The sequence below is a fragment of the Oryzias latipes genome, chromosome 11 (assembly GCF_053564925.1).
Source record: "Oryzias latipes strain Hd-rR chromosome 11, Olatipes_Hd-rR_3.1".
Lineage (NCBI taxonomy): Eukaryota > Metazoa > Chordata > Actinopteri > Beloniformes > Adrianichthyidae > Oryzias > Oryzias latipes.
Window position 1 is genome coordinate 22,635,001 of NC_136247.1, and position 22,925 is coordinate 22,657,925.

General features: G+C 43.5%; 3 protein-coding genes and 3 non-coding genes across 13 annotated transcripts in view; 1 reads left to right on the forward strand and 5 right to left on the reverse strand.

The window, feature by feature from the left end:
• The window catches only part of LOC111946282 (uncharacterized), an 18,980-nt gene extending 14,322 nt beyond the window's left edge, over window positions 1-4,658 (reverse strand). For 2 of the 7 annotated variants that reach the window (XR_013658911.1, XM_078955014.1), the window contains exons 1-6: window positions 4,538-4,656; window positions 3,396-3,439; window positions 1,636-1,705; window positions 1,481-1,560; window positions 190-259; window positions 35-114 (exon numbers count right to left, since the gene is read on the reverse strand). Coding sequence is in view for 4 of the 7 variants with exons in the window: in XM_078955014.1 (XP_078811140.1) it covers window positions 35-114; window positions 190-259; window positions 1,481-1,560; window positions 1,636-1,705; window positions 3,396-3,439; window positions 4,538-4,640 (447 nt within the window). In the remaining 3 variants the exon portion in view is untranslated. Of the gene's footprint in view, window positions 1-34; window positions 115-189; window positions 260-1,480; window positions 1,561-1,635; window positions 1,896-3,395; window positions 3,440-3,585; window positions 4,453-4,537 lie in introns of those variants that run through there. The other 5 variants (XR_013658913.1, XR_013658912.1, XM_078955013.1 and 2 more) reach the window with 4 other exon arrangements.
• Window positions 1,128-1,233, reverse strand: LOC111948280 (U6 spliceosomal RNA). Its single transcript, XR_002874236.1, has one exon. It is a non-coding gene; the product is annotated as a U6 spliceosomal RNA (small nuclear RNA).
• Window positions 2,575-2,680, reverse strand: LOC111948279 (U6 spliceosomal RNA). Its single transcript, XR_002874235.1, has one exon. It is a non-coding gene; the product is annotated as a U6 spliceosomal RNA (small nuclear RNA).
• Window positions 4,659-7,468: 2,810 nt separating the features above from the next.
• On the reverse strand, window positions 7,469-15,839 carry LOC101158037 (uncharacterized). The gene is made up of 11 exons (XM_011480768.4): window positions 15,741-15,839; window positions 14,482-14,525; window positions 11,576-11,664; window positions 11,051-11,223; window positions 10,516-10,964; window positions 10,108-10,432; window positions 9,789-10,034; window positions 9,139-9,700; window positions 8,812-9,036; window positions 8,411-8,724; window positions 7,469-8,313 (listed from the first exon to the last, which is right to left on the reverse strand). Exons 3-11 carry the CDS (start codon window positions 11,613-11,615, stop codon window positions 7,780-7,782), a joined length of 2,868 nt encoding a protein of 955 aa, XP_011479070.4. The 5' UTR covers window positions 11,616-11,664; window positions 14,482-14,525; window positions 15,741-15,839; the 3' UTR covers window positions 7,469-7,779.
• Window positions 13,507-13,612, reverse strand: LOC111948268 (U6 spliceosomal RNA). Its single transcript, XR_002874224.1, has one exon. It is a non-coding gene; the product is annotated as a U6 spliceosomal RNA (small nuclear RNA).
• LOC105355048 (uncharacterized) lies at window positions 13,649-22,616 on the forward strand. 2 transcript variants are annotated; one of them, XR_013658914.1, is made up of 6 exons: window positions 13,649-14,398; window positions 14,504-14,536; window positions 16,824-16,919; window positions 17,202-19,970; window positions 20,055-21,370; window positions 21,464-22,616. XR_013658914.1 is itself a non-coding variant. In XM_078955017.1 (6 exons), the coding sequence occupies exons 4-5, from the start codon at window positions 18,080-18,082 to the stop codon at window positions 18,468-18,470; spliced, it is 312 nt and encodes a 103-aa protein (XP_078811143.1). In that variant the 5' UTR covers window positions 13,883-14,398; window positions 14,504-14,536; window positions 16,824-16,919; window positions 17,202-18,079; the 3' UTR covers window positions 18,471-19,970; window positions 20,055-20,537. The 2 variants fall into 2 exon arrangements, 1 of the variants encoding a protein (XP_078811143.1); XM_078955017.1 differs by lacking the exon at window positions 21,464-22,616 and having other exon boundaries at window positions 13,883-14,398; window positions 17,202-18,106; window positions 18,186-19,970; window positions 20,055-20,537.
• Window positions 22,617-22,925: the final 309 nt, after the last annotated feature.

The following is a 22,925-nucleotide window of genomic DNA, read 5'->3' on the forward strand; positions in this document are numbered from 1 at the left end:
TCATTTATGTTTTTTGGTTTGTTGGTAAGTTTACCTGATGTTTTTCAGAGGCATGCTGGGAGAGAGACGGGGGTTGTGTGGCGTCAAACGAGCGTGACTGGATAGCTGGAAACACTAGAACAAAAATCTGAGTCATTACCCCTCCTCTCCAACCCCAGATGGATGATCTGTGAACCTTTAACAACCCACCAGCAGCTCTAACAACCCCCATGTGCTGGTGGTTACACACAGATGTAGAGATGCTGATCCAGACAAAGATCTGTGTGGAGAAAAAGAAAACTGCTTTAAACAAGTCAGACTTACTTGATTCTACTGCTGCCTTCCAGCAGGAAGAGAAGACAACAAGTAGCAGCAGAAAAAACTGCTCAGAGATGGCAGTCTGTGGTTCAGCTTCCAGCAACAGAACCGTCAGAACTCAAATGGTCCTAGACTTTATTAAGGACCCATAAAAGACCATAAAAGGGTTTAAGTGGAAAACAAGAGTCAGCCGCTGAAGGACGTCCATAAATGATTTGATAAATATCGTTTGGAATCGATACAAGTATCGCCAAATGAATATCGCGATATATCGCCAAATCGATTTTTCTGCACACCCCTAGTTTTCAAAGTCCATGAATTCTATAAAGAAACTTTTATTTAAGCGTTTTGTTCTATTTTTGTGTAATATGAGAATTCTTTTGAATTAAAAAAAAGACTTTTAAAAGATGACAGTTTTTTCGACGGAATAGAACAAAATTTCAAAGCAAAAACGGTTTTTAAAATTGAACCAGGATCGTTTTCTTGTTTGGTTTGGCTTTTAACAGATTTTGGACATTTTCAGCTTCTCAAATAATCTAAATATAATCAAACTGACTCCAATAAAAAGCTTTTAAAAACCAAATCAGCACAAGGATGTGATCCAAGTGTTTGCAAGTAAAACATGTCAGACTTCTTCTGCCTGGTTTCTGGTTTGTTGATCTCATTTGTTTGGTTTTTCTTTTTTTATATTTTCATATTTATTTTTGTCTGCTATGAATTTTTCTGAATAAGAAATTAGAAAAAGACCAGTATAATGACTTTTCCTCTCATTAAGGGTTTTTTGTTCCTAAATAAAGGCACAGACATGGGTGAAATTGGTTTTTAAAAGAGAAAATGAGGAACGCTTCACGAATTTGCGTGTCATCCTTGCGCAGGGGCCATGCTAATCTTCTCTGTATCGTTCCAATTTTAGTAGATGCACTAGAGAACTAGTGCAATGGGGTCCTCTCTGGGAGTTCTTTTTCAACCGCTCTTTCCTTTGCTCCTAACATCCCAGAGGTGTGTCCTGAAAGAAAGCTGTGGACTTTATAGCAAGCCACAGTGAATACAAACTCTTGAAGGAGAAAATCTTTTGGATCTCATCCAACTACATCTTCTCCGATACAACTTTTCCATTCAATGTTTGACTACATTTGGTACTGAAATGGTTCATTTATGTTTTTTGGTTTGTTGGTAAGTTTACCTGATGTTTTTCAGAGGCATGCTGGGAGAGAGACGGGGGTTGTGTGGCGTCAAACGAGCGTGACTGGATAGCTGGAAACACTAGAACAAAAAGCTGAGTCATTACCCCTCCTCTCCAACCCCAGATGGATGATCTGTGAACCTTTAACAACCCACCAGCAGCTCTAACAACCCCCATGTGCTGGTGGTTACACACAGATGTAGAGATGCTGATCCAGACAAAGATCTGTGTGGAGAAAAAGAAAACTGCTTTAAACAAGTCAGACTTACTTGATTCTGCTGCTGCCTTCCAGCAGGAAGAGAAGACAACAAGTAGCAGCAGAAAAAACAGCTCAGAGATGGCAGTCTGTGGTTCAGCTTCCAGCAACAGAACCGTCAGAACTCAAATGGTCCTAGACTTTATTAAGGACCCATAGAAGACCATAAAAATGTTTAAGTGGAAAACAAGAGTCAGCCGCTGAAGGACATCCATAAATGATTTGATAAATATCGTTTGGAATCGATACAAGTATCGCCAAATGAATATCGCGATATATCGCCAAATCGATTTTTTCTGCACACCCCTAGTTTTCAAAGTCCATGAATTCTATAAAGAAACTTTTATTTAAGCGTTTTGTTCTATTTTTGTGTAATATGAGAGTTCTTTTGAATTAAAAAAAAGACTTTTAAAAGATGACAGTTTTTTCGACGGAATAGAACAAAATTTCAAAGCAAAAACGGTTTTTAAAATTGAACCAGGATCGTTTTCTTGTTTGGTTTGGCTTTTAACAGATTTTGGACATTTTCAGCTTCTCAAATAATCTAAATATAATCAAACTGACTCCAATAAAAAGCTTTTAAAAACCAAATCAGCACAAGGATGTGATCCAAGTGTTTGCAAGTAAAACATGTCAGACTTCTTCTGCCTGGTTTCTGGTTTGTTGATCTCATTTGTTTGGTTTTTCTTTTTTTATATTTTCATATTTATTTTTGTCTGCTATGAATTTTTCTGAATACGAAATTAGAAAAAGACCAGTATAATGACTTTTCCTCTCATTAAGGGTTTTTTGTTCCTAAATAAAGGCACAGACATGGGTGAAATTGGTTTTTAAAAGAGAAAATGAGGAACGCTTCACGAATTTGCGTGTCATCCTTGCGCAGGGGCCATGCTAATCTTCTCTGTATCGTTCCAATTTTAGTAGATGCACTAGAGAACTAGTGCAATGGGATCCTCTCTGGGAGTTCTTTTTCAACCGCTCTTTCCTTTGCTCCTAACATCCCAGAGGTGTGTCCTGAAAGAAAGCTGTGGACTTTATAGCAAGCCACAGTGAATACAAACTCTTGAAGGAGAAAATCTTTTGGATCTCATCCAACTAGATCTAGAAGACAACAAGTAGCAGCAGAAAAAACAGCTCAGAGATGGCAGTCTGTGGTTCAGCTTCCAGCAACAGGACGGACAGAACTCACATGGACCTAAATTCAATAACAAGAACCCATCAAAGGCCAGGATTATACACTTTCCAGGGCTCCAGACTAACTTTTTTCACTAGGAGCACTTTGGCCCCCAACTGAAAATTTTAGGGGCACAACCAGAAAATTTAGGGGCGCATGCCGTAAATCAACATGCTAACCAAATCTATTCATCTCCACTGTATTACTAATAAATACTTTAATAATAGATGCAGAAATTACAATGTGCTGTTTCAAATTCAGTGTCACACAGGGCTCCAGACTGCGACCATCCTGAGTGGCTTGCTTGCTTGTTGAGAGCCTGTCGGCTCCTGATTGAACTAAATTCTGACCATTTCTTATTTTTTCTGCAATAAGATGCCTCTGAAAATTTTAATATACACTGTGAGTTTCTGTGCGGTAAAATTCTACTTCAAAATTCCTGTTTTTAAACACAAAAATACAGTCACGTTTAATCCAGAAAATACCTGTTGTAGTTCTGCCACACGGTGTCGCTGTTTCACCGCTCCACCTGGAGAGAAAACGTAAGATTCATTACATTGAAGCGCTGCATTCAATAAAAATAAAGAAACGGTGAATCTTCATTATATTTATTTTGTGGAATTGTGTTTTAATATTTTAAAAATTATAAAAGCAAATAACTTTAAACTAACTAACCTCATTTTCTCATGAAAAATACAAGATGAGCTGCACAGAAGTTGAAATATGTCTGTTTCATAGACACATTCGGTCACCAATCTGTTTTGTTCTTCGTACTAATAAATTTATTCACAAACATTACGTTGTATGTAGTTCTATTGACTAGTTTAAACGTTTTGTATTTGTCTGTGGTGAAGCAGGAAACAAGTCACAGCCGCAATTTGCTTCCATGTGAAGCTACAGAGGCAGGCAGGGACCGTCAATAAAGTACACCAAAACACCCCAGACAAACAATAGCAGTTTCTGACTTTAATTACCATAAATAACCCCTAAAACATCACAAGTACTCATTATTGTTCAAACAAACTCCACATAAATCCATGACATTATTTTATTACTGTTTTTCTTAGAGTGAACCTGCGTGTTCGAGTAATGCAAGATGTAGACGCGTCCTTGTACCTCGCTTGCCTTTAGGACAAATGCTAATAGTCTTAAAAAAAGTTATCAAATAATCAAATAACTGGACTTTTTCTACGCGCTGCAGCGCTTTCTGAGCGTCCAAACACAGAGAAATTGACCACAAACACCCACAGTCAGCAATAAATAAGCAGTTTAACATTAATTACTGGAACGGAATGGAAATTTGGGATGAAATAATTAGCGGGCCAGAAACTACTTTCAAATCCGCCATTAAAGTTTTGAACGTTACTAACATAAAATCAAACCTGTTTCTGTTTTCTACTAATAAAACATAATTAAACTGTGTTTTCGACATTACGAGCAACACACGTATACCAATATCTCAAGAAAACAGTTATTATCTCGTAATATCGACTTAATCACTCGAGAAAGCGAACTAATTGAACAACATGGCGGCCGCCGTCTTTCGTTAACCTATTTTTTTTTTTGAGCTGCTCGTCTTCTAATTCTCGCCTGTTTTGAGCTCAAAAAGCAGAATTCTGCTCATCACCGTTGTTTGGAATCAGGTTGCTCAGCAGGAGAAGGACAGACTGAGCACAGAAGTCGTACTGAGAGCCGTCCTGATCCCAACCTTTAACGCTGGAGTCTAGCATGGGACTTGTCCGAGACCTTCAGGGAACGTCCGGAAAAGAAAACTCCCTTGAAAAAGTTTAGGAATCTATAAACAATAAAGAAAGCACAAGTAGGATTTTTTTCTTTAAATCTGTAAATGAAAAAAAAAAAGAAAACACTATAAAATCATTTTTAGCAGAACACGCTGGATCACTGCTACACAACAGTCAGCGGGGCTTACAGAGCCGTGGCCCGCGCGGCTCTGGGCTTCTCGGACCACGCCCTGATTCACCTCATCCCCGCATACAGACAAAAGCTGAAGCTCTCCAAACCAACAGTGAGGACTTCCAAGATGTGGACCAGCGAGGCTGTGGAGGAGCTTCGCACGTGTCTGGACACAACGGACTGGGATGTGTTTAGAGCTGCCACAGACAGTTTGGATGATTACACAGACACTGTGACGTCATACATCCAGTTTTGTGAGGACAGCATCATCCCAACAAAAAACAGGGTTACTTATAACAATGATAAACCCTGGTTCACACCCAGACTGAGACAGCTGAGGAAGGAGAAAGAAGCAGCCTACAGAGCAAAAGATAAAGAGAGCTATAAGGCTGCTAAGTACCAGTTCTCAAAGGAGGTGGAACAGGCGAGAGCTCGGTACAATAAACGCCTGGAAGACCAATTCTCTGTCAACGACGTCACCTCTGTTTGGAGAGGGCTTAGGCAAATCACGAACTACAAGCCCAGAGCCCAACATGCTGCTGACGACCTACAACTGGCTGAGAGGCTTAACACCTTTTATGCCAGGTTTGAGGTCCCACAACCCTCCTCCTCCCCCCTCACTGAACAGGTTTCCTCAACAACTCTGGTGCCACTTTCCTCCCCCACCACTATCACTGAGGACAGTATGACCCCCCCAGACCACCTCTCCCCCACCACTGTCCTCTCAGTGACAGAAGAGGAGGTGCTTAAGCTTTTCCGGAAGCAAAACCCACGGAAGGCTCCAGGTCCGGACGGCATCTCGCCTGCCACCCTGAAACACTGCGCAGGCGAACTGGCAGCGGTCTTCACAGACATTTTCAACACCTCCCTGGAGGCCTGCCACGTCCCAGCCTGCTTCAAACTGTCCACCATCATCCCTGTCCCCAAGAAGCCCCGCATAACTGGCCTCAATGACTACAGGCCTGTGGCACTTACGTCTGTAGTCATGAAGTCATTCGAGCGTCTGGTCCTCCCCCACCTCAAATCCTTCACCTCCCCCCTCCTGGACCCTCTGCAGTTCGCCTACAGAGCCAACAGGTCTGTAGACGACGCTATCAACCTGGCCCTCCACTTCATCCTGCAGCATCTGGACTCCCCGGGAACCTATGCTAGGATCCTGTTTGTGGACTTCAGCTCTGCGTTCAATACCATCCTCCCCTCTCTGCTCCAGGAAAAGCTCCTCCAGCTCAACGTGCCTGACTCCACCTGTAGGTGGATTACTGACTTCCTCATGGACCGGAGGCAGTGTGTGCGGCTGGGGAAGAATGTCTCCACCACCCAATCTATCAGCACAGGAACTCCACAGGGCTGTGTACTTTCCCCTCTACTCTTCTCCCTGTACACTAACTGCTGCACCTCCAGCCATGACTCTGTCAAACTGATCAAGTTTGCAGATGACACCACCCTCATCGGACTCATCTCTAATGATGATGAGTCTGCCTATAGGAGGGAGGTGGACCGGCTGGGTTCGTGGTGCAGCATCAACAACCTGGAGCTGAACACTCAGAAGACAGTGGAGATGATAGTGGACTTCAGGAAAGTCACAGCCCCCTCACCCCCTCTCATCCTGACAGACTCTCCCATCACCATTGTGGACTCTGTCTGTTTCCTCGGCACCACCATCACGCAGGACCTCAAGTGGGAGCCGTCCATCTGCTCTCTCCTCAAAAAGGCCCAGCAGAGGATGTATTTCCTGCGGCAATTGAAGAAAGCCAGGCTGCCGGCCCAGATGATGGTGCAGTTCTACACGGCCATCATTGAGTCCATCCTCACCTCCTCCATCACCGTGTGGTACACTAGTGCCACAACCAGGGACATTAACAGACTACAGCGTATTGTGCGCTCAGCAGAGAAGGTGATCGGCTGCAGCCTCCCATCTGTCCAGGAACTATATGTCTCCAGAACCCGGGGACGTGCAGGCCGGATAGCTGCCGACCCTTCCCACCCTGGACATTCCCTACTGAAACTACTCCCTTCAGGCAGGAGGCTAAGGTCCATCAGGACCAGAACCTCCAGACACAAGAACAGTTTCTTTCCCTCTGCAGTCAGACTCTTAAACGCCCTGTAACCCCCCCCCCCTAAATTTCACGTCAATGTCCAACCAGTCACCAGCCCACTACCTGCACCTTGAACATTCTCAGTTGCACTGTTTTGACACTCCTTGCACTACTGACTCTATTTATATTTTTTGTTATGTCCATTGTGTAAAAATTTTGTTGCTTACTGTTCTTCTGTTTTATGTTGCACATTTGCACCGAAACAAATTCCTACTCTGTGTAGCTACACAGAATATGGCAATAAAAACCTCTTGAATCTTGAATCATTTCTTAAATAATGTATATCTGGAAATTAATGTCACTTTACAGAAACATCTGTAAAATAATCCCAGTGGTGTTTGAAATGTGGGGGGAAAAAAAGTGTCATTGTGAGTATTAAAGGGACACATGATGTAACTCAGATGGTGACATTAGTCAGACATGGTGTTGGATTGAGCTGCTTTGGATGACTTAAGACAGAATCAGAGACTCAAAGTGATGTGAAGCCTTTGTGTGAACAGTTTGTGTTGTTTTGTGCTTCTTTTTCAGATTTATTCAACAACCAAGAATTCATCAGGAAGACCCCTTTTTATTGTTTGTCAGATGTTTTCATCTCTGCTGGTGTTTTGCTTCAGAAACATCATTTATAGTTCAGAAAGTGCAGCTCATCTGTCTAGATTTATTGCAAAGATTTGTTTATTTATTACATAAGTTAGATTAACTTCTGTAGAGTTTTTCTTCCCATCCTGTTTTGTTTCAATTAGCTATGTTGTAACAAACCTTCATGGAAGCTCATTACATAAACATTAACAACATAAAAAAATATTTATTTTTCAATAAAACAAAAGTAGAAAAACTAAATATATATTTTAAAAAGTCTTTAGTGTTCCTTCCTCTTCATTTCTTCCCTCCATTCCTCCACACTCTTCCCGCCGACGGTTGCACAGTAAGACACCCCACCAATCCGTGTGTGGCCGGTGTCTAGCCTTTTCGGCTGGCCACACTTTGTGCAGATGTACTGCACAACCTGTCGGCGGACTTTTGTTGGAATGCCTTCTCCCGGTGCTGCAGCTGCTGCTTCCGCCGCTTTCCTCCTTCTGAAGGTGGTGGTCCTGGGCACACGCTCAGGAGGAGGAGGGGGTGATGGTTGTAGTGGTGATGGAGGAGCAGCTTCAGGGTCGAGCAGGGGCAGCTGGGGTTCAGCCCCTGAACATGCTGATGACAGAGGCATCTTCTCCTCTGGCCTCTTGTTGTCTAAGGGCTGTCCCTGTCCCACCTGAACCAAGGACAGCCCTTTAGCTGCAGGAAGAGGCTCCCAGGAAACAGCTGCAGCTGCAGGAAGGAGTCCAGCTTCCTGCTCCAGCACTGCCCTCTGCTGGTATCCTGGCTGACTATCCGGACCCTGGACCTCTTCCTGGGACAGAACCAGACAGTTGGCAAATGCAAAGCACAGAAATCCTACTAAAAATACACAACATCGTTTGATAGTGGACTCAGGTTGTAGATTTTACCTCAGAGTCTGAGGAGAGATGCTGACCAGCAGTTTGCGAGGTCCCAGGACGGACATCGTCTTCAGTGGTGGTGGGGGGGACTGGATGGCTCCCAGACCTGCTGGTGCCAGCTGGACCACCTGACCGGGCTGCTGTGTCAGAGGAGATGATGACTGGCTCAGAGATGGTGGGGTCTTCATCCTCATTGATGCCCTCATCCTCCTCTTGGAGAGCAGTGACAGCAGCAGCCTCGTCCGGAGCGTCAGGGTCCAGGCTGACATCCTCAAGCACGCTGCCCGTCTGCTGGTACAGGTACTCCACCCCGATGAGCTCCCCTGCAGTGACGACAGAGAGCTCAGGTCATTTTTGCAGATTGCTATGAAGTCAGATCTACACCTCTGGCCTCTTTTGTCGTTATTCACCTGTGTACGCAGCAGGTTTGGTGAAATCCTTAACCATCTGAAGACCAAGCACCCTTTGGCTCTTCTGGTTAAGGGCGTGCTTGAGGTGGCCACTGTAGGAGTGGAGAGGCGACAGATGTTCCTCAGCTGCAGCCGGAGGTGCAGCCGCTGCTGCTCGGTCCTCGTTCCACCTCACCAGTCCATCTATCAGGAACGCCTGGAAGTATTTGGGGCTGGCAGACGTCCCTGAGGGAACCGTGTAAACATCAGCAGTTAAGTTTACAAATTTCTAATAAAGTCTAAACTTCCACCATTTATCCCGTTAAACTGAACGGCATCTGCAGTTACCTGGGATGAACCGCTGGAGGTGGAGGTGGAAGGACCCCAGAGAGGTGGAGCCTCTAGCGCAGCGATAAACTGGCAGCCTGACCCCGCCCTTGGTCAGCCTGCCAGTCTCGGTGTAGAGCTGCACCCCCGGCCAGTCCTGGATGCAGCTAAGGTGCCGCCTCTGGGTGCTCCAGATCTCCTGAATGCGGAGAGCATCCAGCAACGGGATGTCCAGGGTGTCGCGTCCTGCCGGGCCACTGAAGGTGTCCAGAAGGCTTTGGATGAGGAGTGCCGTCCCCTCAGCTCCACGTGTCCGACGACGACAGTGGAGCCTCCACTCCTCCTTGGAAACCCTCTGGATCACGTCCGCATCCGTCAGGCCGACCATCCCGTGCTTCCCTTCCAGCTCGGACCGCTTAGCCTGAGTCAGACGGCGGGCATCTCCGGGGTCCACCTCGAAGATGCAGTGAGACAGCTGCTTCATGAAGGTGGGATAGAGCTGGTGGCTCTTGGTAGTGACACCTGACGCAAAGCGGCGCATCAGGTGCCCGATGTCAAGTCGAACCACCAGCTGCCTCCACTCCTACAAGACAAACGTGGAGAGAACTTTAGGACTGAACTGTGTGCAACATGTCAGCATTAACAAAAACATGATGAATCTGAGTTCTTACCGAAAATAAGGCAGCTGTCCTGCACACACCGTCTGTGCTGCAGCAGTCGCGGTCCACATAAATGAGCTGGGGGGGAGGAACCTTGGCGAGTCGATACCGCCTCATCAGCCCGGCCGCCATCCTGGACAGACCCTCAGAGCCCTCAGAGCAGGTGAGGACGCTCATGAGGACCTGACCGTGCTCGTTACCTACGTTGGTAACCAAGGCGGCCGAGTCGGAGGCAGCTCCTGCGAGCTTCTTCGTCACCTGAACAGAGATGTTTTTCAGAACAGACTCAAACTTCTGCTTGAGAATCCACAGGAGAAAAACATTCCCAAACCTTCTTGGTGGAATCCATTTTTAAGATGGATCCAAAGGTGGACGTGATCCTGGCCTTGTACTCGTCCAGCCGCGTCAGGACGTCGTAGCCGTACACCGTCAGCAGCCAGACGGGTGATGGAAGAGGGGGCATAGGTGGAGGTGGTGGAAACTGCCCCCCCACATTGTTCAAGGCCAGGAACCGCTCGCAGACGCCAAGGTAGTGGATCGCTCTCCGCATCCAGGAGTCCGAGTGCTGCTCCCGCAGGGTGTTGTACAGCCGGTTGGCACTGTTGCCCAACGTGCGAGACCTGAGCTGTGCAACCACCCTTTGGTCACAGGACAGCCTGCATCAACACAATCACCATATGCCAACATGTAGACAAAGTTTCACACACAAATAAACAGATGGTTAAATGTCGCCTCTTACTTGTACGTGAGTACAGCGGGAAACTGGCAGCTGTAGGTGGGAGCCAGCTGCCGTACGATCCCCTGTGACCACCCCCCGACCTTCTTCTTACACCGACGGCACTCCAGGTACTCCGTGGCCATGAGGTACCAGCCGTCGATGTCCAGGACCCTCCGGATGGTCCTGTACAGCCCAGCCTTCGTCAGTGGCCCGCCACACAAAGGCTGGGGACATGTCAGCTGAAGGCCCCAGATCCTGTGGGGCATCCACAGGAACAGCCGACATGCGAAGAACAGGTCAGGGGACGCGGGAGGTTGGTGGTAGATTGGGCGGGGCTGGGGAGGGTTCCACCACAGATTCAGCTCAGTGGTGAGCTTGGATCTCCCCGAGCTGTCCCTGGTGAACAGCACCCGCCCGATCCACTGCTGCTGCTCTGCAGAGAGAGCTGCCCGCCAGGACTCAGGCAGCAGCTGAAGAGACGAGATGGAGCAGCTTTAATGTATGACTGCTGTTAGCGACACAGAGACACAAAAAGCTGCAGCTACTGTCACATCACCTCTGCATCGCCAGCAGATGAAGGTGGAGCGAGGACAGCTGGAGCTGGCTGCTCCTCAAGCCCAGTTAAAGGGAGAACTGTATCCGGTTGTCCACTCAGCCCAGCAGAGTCGCCATCGTCAGAGGAAGAAGGTGGAGCATCGGGAACCAAAGGAGGAGCCGGTACTTGTGAGGCTGAAACAGAAAGAACAGATTTTGAATTAAAAAAGTCGACACTTCCTGAATAAACATTTTTCAGAGGAGCTTTTAAACTCTCTTAAATAATTAAATAATGGCTGTGCTGCTTTTAAGTTGGTGAAAATAAAAAATCATTGAAGTTCTGTTTAGTCACTTTGGTGCCAATATTCTCAGGAATTTCTTCTCTTCAGTCGATTTCCAGAAGAAGTGAATATGAAAATATAACTTTAGATCTTTGCCTTCAGAACCACAGCAGATCTAAAGACAATATGTACAACAGACTCCATAGGAGGATTGAGAGATTGAAGTCTTTCAGAAACTGCAGAGATGTTCTTCTTCTTGAACTGACCTCCTTCAGCCTCCAGATGGAGCAGTGAGGGAATCTCCATCTTTCTTCATCAACAGTTGGTCGTTCCGTGTCTTTCCAGATTTCTGCTGCTGAAAAAGACAAACCATGATGGAGGTTAGACCTGCAGCAGAAACACCCACCAGTCCAACATCTCAGCATGGACACAGAAATAACAGTTCAGCTTCTTCTCTCCTGTTAGTTTGATGGATTCTGAAGGGAATCAGCTTTGAAATAATCACGTTGGAACATTTCTCCTCTTTCTTTGCTTTGATTTTATGCTCAACAGCAGAAAAACAAAGAATCCTGCAGTTCTCACAGCTGTAACGCCTGGATTATTCTGGGATGGACTGTGAAAAAGTGTTTTTCTTTACTCATGAATAGTTAATTCTGGCTCATTATTTTACTTTGGCAGATTCTACTAAGTACTTCTACAGTATTAGTACAGGATGACTGTAATATTGTAGTTTTTCACAGAATGAAAGTATTCTACAGAATCTAAGGCTAAGAACATTTAGATTCAAACTTCTCTTCCTGGTTTTTGAAGACAATAAATGTAACTCAAACAAATATTTACTGATTTAAGCCCTTTGTTCTCATCTTACAGGTATTGTTTTCACTTATAAACGTTTTATGCAAAGTAGCCACACTAATCACCAAATATTTGTTGTTTTAACATAAATAATGGTATTTTATTTTTTTATTTAATCTTTTTTTTTTAAAATAATTTTTCTTAAGGTTTGACTTCTTAAGTGAATTTTTTACACCTTCAGCTCCTCAGATTTAAAAAAAAAATGAATAATTTGACCTTAAATTGATTTTCAATACCAAACCAGATCCCAAATATGTGATGAAATGATGTGTTTTCTTTTAACTCAGTGCTTCACAAAAAGCGATGCCAGCGGGGGGGGGCGCGCGGTGGTGGCGGTTTTATGCACAGGTAATACGGGCAATTGTCCGGTGTGCAAATTTAACGTGGGGGCGGTGGTGTCAGCGGCTCAGTGCTTGGAAACTAAATCTGGTCCACTATTCGGTTCCTATTATCTGTTCTTTCACAGAGTTTGTAAAAGCCTGAAACCTTTGAATCCCCGTTCGTGCAGCTGCTCATGTCTGTGTCACACGCGGCTGCGTGAGAGAGAATGAAAGGGGAGGGGGGGGTGGGCTTCGTCTGTCAGGTAACACGGGGCACGCGGAGAGCTGCCTGTTGCGCAACACCAGGATCATCGGTGCCTTTAGCTTCCTCAGCTCATGCTAATAATGTCATTCTTTATGAACTATTGTAGAGGTTTTGATGACGTGTCTTTAGTTTCCTTAAATGTATCTTCGTCTGCCTGGTGTTTAGTTGGTGTCAGTTTTTGACAGAAAGACAGCAGGTCATGCAGGAAAACAGCTGCACTTTATGACATCATGAATAAATAATCCATCATTTAGAAAAAAAAATCAGAACAATGTTTTTATCCATTTCTTCAGACTAAAAATGTTAAATATATTGGTGGTGCTGTGTTAATGTTTCAGATCAATTTAAATTAAATATTATTTATCAATTGAATTATTTTTCTAAGCATCAAATGGTTCAGTTGGTCAAAATATTTCTAGTTTAAATAAGGAATGACAGATTTTTTTATTTCAGGCACTTTTAGCTTCTTTTCTGTTTTAGACTATAACAGGGTTTCTGTGTGGCTAAATTAATGTAATATTTGTTCAAAGTGGATTTATATTCATTTTTTCTTATGTTAAAAGATACAATTTTAAATTTTAGTTAAGTTTTTTTTAAATTATTATTTACATTTAAACTTGTATCTGCGGTGAGTTTTCCTGAAACGTTTATTATGAGCTCTATTAAAAATGGTCCAGTATTAGCTGGATGTGTCATATTAAAGTTTATTTTTATTAAAACAAGGACACACAGATGGGTGAATTTGGTTTTTAAAAGAGAAAATGAGGAACGCTTCACGAATTTGCGTGTCATCCTTGCGCAGGGGCCATGCTAATCTTCTCTGTATCGTTCCAATTTTAGTATATGCACTAGAGAACTAGTGCGATGAGCCAAAGTCTCTGAGTGCTTTTTAAACCCTCCCCTCTGCTACTCCTCTCAAGCATGAGGTGTGATCTGAGGGAACGCAGTGGACTTTAAAGGGAACCACAATGATGACAAAACACCAAAAAGGATCATCTGTTTCTCCCATGACACAGGATCGTCTCAGGTTCACCATCTCCATTTAAAGTTTGACTTAAATGTTTCTGATCAGATTAAAATTACATTTTTTCTGACTTTGTGAGAAACTTCTTGGAAGGATTCTGGGAAAAGAAGGGGGGTTTTGTCACGTCAGACGAGTGCGACTGGTTTCCCGGAAGCGCCAGAACAAAAGGTCAAGTCAACACCCCTCCAGGAGGACCTTTACCAATCCCCACAGCAGCTCCAACCAACCCCCATGTGTTGGTGGTTACACACACAGGGGTGGAGACGCTCTTTCAGACAAGGATCTGTGTGGAGAAAGAGAAAACTGGTCTGACCGCGTCAGACTGACATCATTCTGCTGCTGCCTTCAAGCAGGAAGCCAAAGCGACGACTCGCTGCAGAAAAATCAGCTCAGAGACGAAGTCTGTGCTTCTGCTTCCAGCAACAGGACGGACAGAACTCACATGGACCTAAATTCAATAAGAAGAACCCATCAAAGACCAGGATTATACACTTTCATTACTGCGGAGACCATCCTGAGTGGCTTGCTTCCTTGTTGAGAGCCTGTTGGCTCCTGATTGAACTAAATTCTGACCATTTCCTGCTTTTTCTGCAATATTCTGCCTCGGAAATTCTTTAAATACATTGTGAGTATCTGTGCGGTAAAATTCTACTACAAAATTCCTGTTTTTAAACACAAAGATACAGTCATGTTTAATCCAGAAAATACCTGCTGTATTTCTGCCACACAGTGTCGCTGTTTCACCGCTCCACCTGGAGAGAAAGTAAGATTCATTACATGGAAGCTTTGCATTCAATAAAAATAAAGAAACGGTGGATCTTTGTTATATTTATTCTGTGGAATTTTGTTCTAATATTTTAAGAACTTTAAAAGCAAATAACAATAAAATAACTAACCTCATTTACTCATGAAACATGAGATGAACTGCTATTAGAAGTTGAAATGTGTCCGTATCTGTTTTGTTCTTCCTACTAACTTTATCCACAAACATAACGCTTAATGTAGTTCTATAGACTAGTATATATTTTTTGGTTATGCCGAAAACGAGTCATAGCCGGAGTTTGCCTCGATGTGAAACCACAGAGGAAGGCAGGGACCGTCAATAAAGTACACCAAAAAACCCCAGAAATAAGCAGTTTCTCAGTTACTCACCATAACAATAAAGTTAAAAAAAGTTACTCACCATAAATAACTGCTAACATCACAAGTACTCATTATTGTTCAAACAAACTCCACATAAATCCACAATATTATTTTATTACTGTTTTTCTTAGAGTGAACCAGCGTGTTCGAGTGATGCAAGTTGTAGACGCGTCCTTCTTGTCACCTTAGGACAAAACTAATAGTTCTAAAAAAGTTATCAAATTATCAAATTACTGGACTTTTTCTACACGCTGCAGCGCTTTCTAAAATAAGCTGTTTAACATTAATTACATTTAAAAAAATGGCGGATGAAACTACTAGTAGTTTCTGGCCCGCTAATTTCCCCAAATTTCGATTCCGTTACAATAATAAATGTTAAACTGCTTATTATTTCTGACTGTGGGTGTTTGTGGTCAATTTCTCTGTATTTGGACGTTCAGAAAGCGCTGCAGCGCGTAGAAAAAGTCCAGTTATTTGATAACTTTTTTTTGGAACTATTAGCATTGTAGTACTAGTAGTACTGCTTGTTTCAAATCCGCCATTTCGAGTTTTGAACATTAGAAACATAAAATTGAATCTGTTTCTTTTTACTGTGTTTTCGGCGCAACACATTTATACCATTATCTCACGAAAACAGTTGTTATTATCTCGTAGTATGACTTAATCACTCGAGAAAACGAACTTGAACAACATGGCGGCCGTCGTCTTTCGTTTCCCTAAAAGTTTTTAACAATTTCTTTGATCTGAACCGCCACGTATGAGCTGCTCGTCTTCTCATGATTGTCGCATGTGTGAAGCTCAAAAAGCAGAATTCTGCTCCTCACCGTCGTTTGGACTCAGGTTGATCGGGAGAAGTAGGACAAGGAAGCACACAAGCCGAACCCAGAGCGGTTCTGATCCGAACCTTTCACGCTGGAGTCCAGTAGGTGACTAGTCCGAGACATTCAGGAAACGTCCGAAAAAGAAAATCTCCCTTGAAAAAGTTTAGGAATTTAGAAACAATAAAGAAAGCACAAGTAAGATTTTGTTTATCTATAAATGGACCCCCCCCCCCCACCACTGTAAAATCATTACTGAAATAAGTAAAATAATAAACTAAAAAATGAGGTTTTTAAAGACAACACAAACACAGTGATTTCCACCTTTACTGAATGTCTGTGAATCTATCAATCGATGACCTCACGTGTTCATGGTTTTCATCCATTTACAGGTTCTTTTTGTTGAGAAAATTCGTTCCAGTTGTTTGTTTCTTTAGAAGGATCAGCAGCAGATGATTTTTATGCTGCAACCGCGCACAGCGGGCCGCGAACTCGCGAGCTTCTGCACGGCGACAGGAAGTCTTCCTCCGACGGGCCTGATCAGAGTGTTCCAACTTCTCAATCAATCAAATGGCCAGAATTGTTCCAATTTCTAGTATCAAACTTTGCTGTGTCCAATCAGAGAGCCGGATTCGTTCCAATTCCTTCAAATAACTGCCGGTTTTCCATTATTTTAAGACAAATAAACAGTTTGCATTATTTCAAGTGTCTAAAAGAGATTAATGTATTTGTGAAGAAGTGAACTCACGTTGTTACGTGTGTTTTAGTGAAAAAGGAAAAGGAAAGAACATATTTAATACAAAGTTTGCAGGCGGAGATGATTTTGTTTTTACAGGGAACGTTTATTTGCAATAAAAGTAGAATTGAAAAGAAAATATCAAGAATAAACTTCTTTTGAATCAGAACATTTTTAATAATAGGAATATTGTTTCCACAGAAACCTAAAATGTGTGCAGAGATTTAAATGGAAATGAGATCCAGCAAAGTACCAGGAGTGAAGAAGCTGAGAGGAGATTTCTCCGATGATGCTGTGATGATGAACCTGCTGGTGTTTCTGCGGCAGCTCTAACCTCTGTCATTGTTCACCAGCAGAAACCTGGAAAAACACAGAACGACCCACTGACTGACTTTGGATGAAGAAAGAGGAAGACTCCCACCAGCTTTCATGGGAGAAGAAGGTCCAAGGTGAGGCAGGTCGTCAGTCTTGGGAAGGGATGGGAGAGGTGGAGTGGTGGATTCTGGACCCGTGCAGAAGCTCATGAGTTCATGTCTCACTTTGTACACTCAGACTGAAAAGGTTCAAATCATAGAAATGCAGGAGAAATCTAAAAGATTTAGCAAAGTATTTGCATCTCTAAATACTTTGAAATTGGGCTGATTTGGTGGTGAGAGATGATGCATTGAATCATTTGGCACAAAGAGATGTGAAAGTACTGAGTAAACAAATTGTTTTGTGCTTTTTTTCAGACTTAATCATCGACAAAACAAAGCTGCAGCTGCAGAACTCTCCGTGTTCTGGACAGATGTGTTCACCAAAGAGGGCAGAACTCTCTCATCACACATAAACGTCAGCTAAAACTAAATTGGATCAAGGTTTTTTGAAGCTTAAGCATTAGAACAAAAAGTGTGGCGCTTCAACTCGTCCTGAAGATCTTTTCACACTTTTCCCAGAGTTTTTCATCACTGCTTCTGCTTTGTGTTCAACCTTTGAACATGATTGATGAACTCTTTCTTTGCTTCAGAACCATCATGTTGTGGATTAGCTTTTAAAGTACAGCGTCTGTTAAAAATCTGTTTCTATTTTTATTTATTCTCAAAGTTAGAATCTTGAACAGTTCTTCTTCCTCACATCCTGGACTTTAAAATGTGTCAATAAGCTACATTTAGTGTCAAACCTACATAAAATGTTGATTTTGCACAAATCGTTACAGCTTCAAGAAAAACTGCAGAACACAAAATGTCTGTTAAATTGTATCTATTTTTCAATCAAATAAACTTTTATGGCCTTTCAGTCTTTTTTCTGCCTTTTATTTCCTATTCTTCCTCCACACGTTTCCTACTGACAGCTGCACATTATAGGAGACACCAGCATTGCATGTGTGGCCACACCTTCTGATGGAAAATGTGTCCATGATGGAGGCCCTCTCTAAAATACAGAAGCTGCTGCTTCGGCTTTCTTCGTCTTCTGATGATGATAGCAGGAGCCGCTTCTTTGACTTCAGGATCTTCTAGGCGCAGTGTTGTCCCACCTGAACAAAAGACAGTCGTTTAGTCCTGTATCGACTCGCCAAGGTCCTCCCCCCCAGCTCATCTACGTGGATCACGACTGCTGCAGCAGAGACGGCATGTCCAAGACATCTGCCTTGTTTTCGGTACAAACTCAGATTCACTATGTTTGCACTACTGCTGACACAGTTCAGTCCTAAAGGTCTCTCAATGTTTGTCTTGTAGGAGTGGGGGCAGCTGGTGGTTCGACTTGACACTTGGTACCTGATGCGCCGCTTTGCGTCAGGTGTCACCACTGAGAGCCACCAGCTCCATCCCACCTTCATGAGGCAGCTGTCTCACTGCATCTTCGAGGTGGACCCCGGAGATGCCCGCCGTCTGACTCAGGCTAAGCGGCACAAGCAGCAGCAGCAGAAGCACCACCAGAGGAAGGCCTTCCACCAGCCACAAAAGTCCGCCGACAGGTTGTGCAGTACACCTGCAGAAAGTGTGGCAGGCCCAAAAGGCTAGACACTGGCCACACACGCATGTCTGGGCTGTCGTACTGCGTAACTGTCGGCGGGAAAAGTGTGGAGGAGCGGAGGGAACAGATGAAATGGGAACAGGAACAATGAAGACTTTCAAAAATATATTTAAATTTTTTTATTTCACAAATAAATATTTTTTGTTGCAAAGCTTGTGTTATTTAGTTTTATTAAACGGGTAGTAATTTGGCTAAAAATGAGTTTCCATGAAGGTTTGTCACAACATAGTTTATTGAAACAGAACAGGATGTGAAGAAAAACTCTACAGAAGTTATTCTAACTTATGTAATGAATAAACAAAAACTTTGCAATGAATCTAGACAGATGAGCTGCATTTACAAACTATAAATGATGTTTCTGAAGCAAAACACCAGCAGAGATGAAAACATCTGATTAACACTAAAAAGAGTCTTCCTGATGAATTGTAGCTCCATCTTCTCTCATCCCTTCAGGCAGCTTCAGGTTGCTGAATAAATCTGAAAAAGAAGCACAAACAACACAAACTGCTCACACAAAGGCTTCACATCACTGTGAGGCTCCAATTCTGTCTTAGGTCAGACAAAGCAGCTCAATCCAACACCTGTCACCATCAGAGTTACATCATGTGTCCCTTTAATTCACACATTGACACGTTTTCTCACTGAAATCATTTCAGACATCTTTGTGATTATTTTACAGATTTTTATGTAAAGTGACACAATTGTAATGCTTTTTGTTGTGATTGCCCAAGGCGGGGCTCGAACTCACGACCTTGTGCACGGCAGCAAGAGGCCCCCCTCCTGCCCTCTTCCCCCCACAGACAAGAATGAGCATCATCCTTGAGAATAATTTTCTTTGTTCCGATTGTTCCAATTTCCCAACCAATCAAATGGCAGCATTTGTTCCAATTTCAAGTATCAAAATTTGGGCGTCCAATCAGAGAGCCGGATTTGTTCCAATTTCTCGATCCCGCCCCCCAGCCTTCACTGTCATGGCTGCCGTCTTCCTGGTCGGACGTAAGTGCTGTTTTTCCTTCTATTTAACGACAAATCGACGGTTTTAATTGCTGAAATGATATTGATATGTTTGTGGAAAAGTCTCTTCCCTTTTCTGTGGCGTGTTTTTAGTAAAAGATGCGCTAATAGATTGTAAAACTGTGGCTTTCTGCTTAGTTTTTCTCCTGCTAGTTTTTGTATGGACCCTTAAAAGTATGTTGTTCACATTCTGGTTAAGTTATGTGAACATATGCTGATGCACGGATTATAAAACGATTATAAGGCTGCAAATAAGATTATAGGGCTCATTTCACGACTTTTAAAGGTTTATAAAGTAAGAATGGTGGACCAGCAATGATGTTTTCCTCTGGAAGGACTTTTTAGACCCACAAGGAGGAAGAACTCTTCTTTTTCTGGGAAGGAGAGTCTCCAACAGTTTTGTGGAACTCCAGGCTGATGGCTCAGACCGGACTTCAGATGTTTCAGCGGAACCAGAGGACCCTGTGACAGTGGTGAGAGCTCTAACTTCTGCAGTCTGATGTTGTATCTTTTCCTAAAATCCCAGCATCCTGGTACCAACCCCTCCGTGTCTCCAGGTTCTCCAGTCAGGTTGAAAAAGTGGGAGCAGGAAGCTGGACTCCGTCCTCACTCCTATTGTTTCCCTGCAGCTAAAGGGCTGTCCTCGCTTCAGGTGGGACAGGGACAGCCCTACGACTACAAGATGACAGAGGAGAACATTCCTCTGCCAGCAACACATTCCAAATATGAATCCTGAAGCTCCACCACCATCATCACCTCCTTCTCCTCCTAAGCGTGTGCCCAGGACCACCGCCTTTAGAAGGAGGAAAGCGTCAGAAGCAGCTGCAGCACCAGAGCAAGTTCCCTGACAGGTTATGCAGACCACCTGCAGAAAGTGTGGCCACAAACGGATTTCTGGGATGTCTGACTGCGCAGCTGCAGACGGGAAGAATGTGGAGGAATGGAGGGAAGAAATGAAAAGATTCAAGGACCACTAAAGACTATTTAAATACGTATTTTACATTTTTTGGATTTAAAAAGAAATAAAATGTTGCTGCAAAGCTTGTGTTCTATTCGTTTATTTAAACGGGTAGTAATTTGAGTAAAAATGAGCTTCCATGAAGGTTTGTCACAACATAGTTTATTGAAACAAAACAGGATGGGAAGAAAAACTCTACAGAAGTCATTCTAACTTATGTGATGATTGAACATAAAACTTTGCAATAAATCTAGACAAATGAGCTGCATTTACAAACTATAAATGATGTTTCTGAAGCAAAACACCAGCAGAGATGAAAACATCTGATTAACACTAAAAGAGTCTTCCTGATGAATTGTAGCTCCATCTTCTCTCATCCCTTCAGACAGCTTCAGGTTGTTAAATAAATCTGAAAAAGAAGCAGAAAACATCACAAACTGTTCACACAAAGGCTTCACATCACTTTGAGGCTCTGATTCTGTCTTATGTCATCCAAAGTAGCTCAATCCAACAGCTGTCACTATCAGTTACATCATGTGTCCCTTTAATACTCACAACGACACTTTTTTCCCCCCACTGAAATCATTTCAAACACCTCTAGGATTATTTCACAGATATTTCTGTAAAGTGACACAACTTTCTGTTTTTTGTTGTGATTGCCAGAGGCGGGGCTGGAGCTCGCGAGCTTCTGCACAGCGGCAGGAAGCCTTTGTCCAAGGGACAAAGGAAACGTTTGGGAATGTTATTCTCCTGTGTATTCTCAAAAAGAAGTTTGAGTCTGTTCTTAACCCTTGTGCTATCTTAGATGACCCCACCCTTACATTGACGTGTTCTCCCTACCATGACAAAGGTGGATAAAGGTGGAAAGATTTCATGTAATCCATGGACACCAGTGAAGATCATTGAAGAAAAAAGGTTCAGAGCACTGTCTAATGGGTCTAGATGACCCAAATCCCAATGTTAAAGTGCCTAGGATAGCACAAGGGTTACAATAACTTCTCTTTTCAGATGACAAAGAAGCTCGCAGGAGCTGACTCTGCTGCCCGGGTTACTAACATCGGTAATGCGCATGGTCAGGTCCTCATGAGCGTCCTTACCAGCAGAGGGGCCTGAGGATTTCTGCGTGGACCCTGACGCTCCGGACGAAGCTGCTGCTGTCACTGCTCTTCTAGAGGAGGCTGAAGACCCCATCATCTCTGGGCCAGACATCTTCTATGGAACTGCAGCCCAGTTGGCAGCAACATGTCCTGAAGCGGGCCATGGCCCTGGTGGAGATCAGAGGTCTGTCAGTGGTCTCCCACAGCAGGGTGGCCAGTGTAGTCACACTCTGGGAACTTCAAACGTTTTTATAGGATACTGGCAGCAACGTGGCACAGAGTTTGGGTTTAGTACCCATCCTGAGTAAAAACTAAGTAGTGCATGTCTCATAACAACAAAACAAGCTGAATCTGGCTGAGCTGTTTTGTGTGGTGTAGAGCTGCTCAAAGAGGCTCAGTGGGCGGTGCTGCCGACTAGCGGTCAGGGGTTTAACCCTTGTGCTATCTTAGATGACCCCACCCTTACATTGACGTGTTATTCCTACCATGACAAAGGTGGATTAAGGTGGAAAGATTTCATGTAATCCATGGACACCAGTGAAGATCACAAATCATTGAAGAAAAAAAAGTTCCGAGCACTGTCTAGTGGGTCTAGATGACCCAACTCCCAATGTTAAAGTGCCTAGGATAGCACAAGGGTTACGTGGAAAACAAGAGTCAGACGCTGAAGGGCGTCCATTATTGATTTAAGAAATATCGTTTGGAATCGATACAAGCATCGCCAAATGAACATCGTGATATATCGCCAAATTGATTTTTCTGCACACCCCTAGTTTTCAAAGTCCATGAATTTTATAAAGAAACTTTTATTTATTTATTTAGTTCTATTCATGAATCAACCTCTTCTCACTTCTGCATTAAAACTTCACCCATTCACTTTTAGTTAGCTGAGCACGCCTGAGTCACTTATTTGGTTTGTTTCTTTGTTTAATTTCAAAATATCTTCCTTCCGTTTCAGCCTCACAAGTACAGGTTCCTCTCGTTCCTGAAGCTCCACCTCCTTCCCCTGACTGTGACATCTCTGCTGGGCCGAGCAGCCGACCGGACAGGGTTCTCCCCGTACCTGGGACAAAGCAGCTCAATTTAACATCTGTCCCATAATGTGTCCCTTTAATACTCACAAAAACACTTTTGTTCCCACTGAAATAATTTCAAACACCTTTGTGATTATTTTACAGATGTGTCTGTAAAGTAACACAATTTTATTTTTTTGTTGTGTTTGCCCAAGGTGGGGCTCGAACTCACGACCTTGTGCACGGCAGCAAGATGCCCCCATCCACCCCTCTTCCCCCCACAGAGAAGAGAAGAATGGGCCATTGTCTGAGCAAAGACAGAATCAGAGCCTCAAAGTAATGTGTGATCAATTTGTGTTG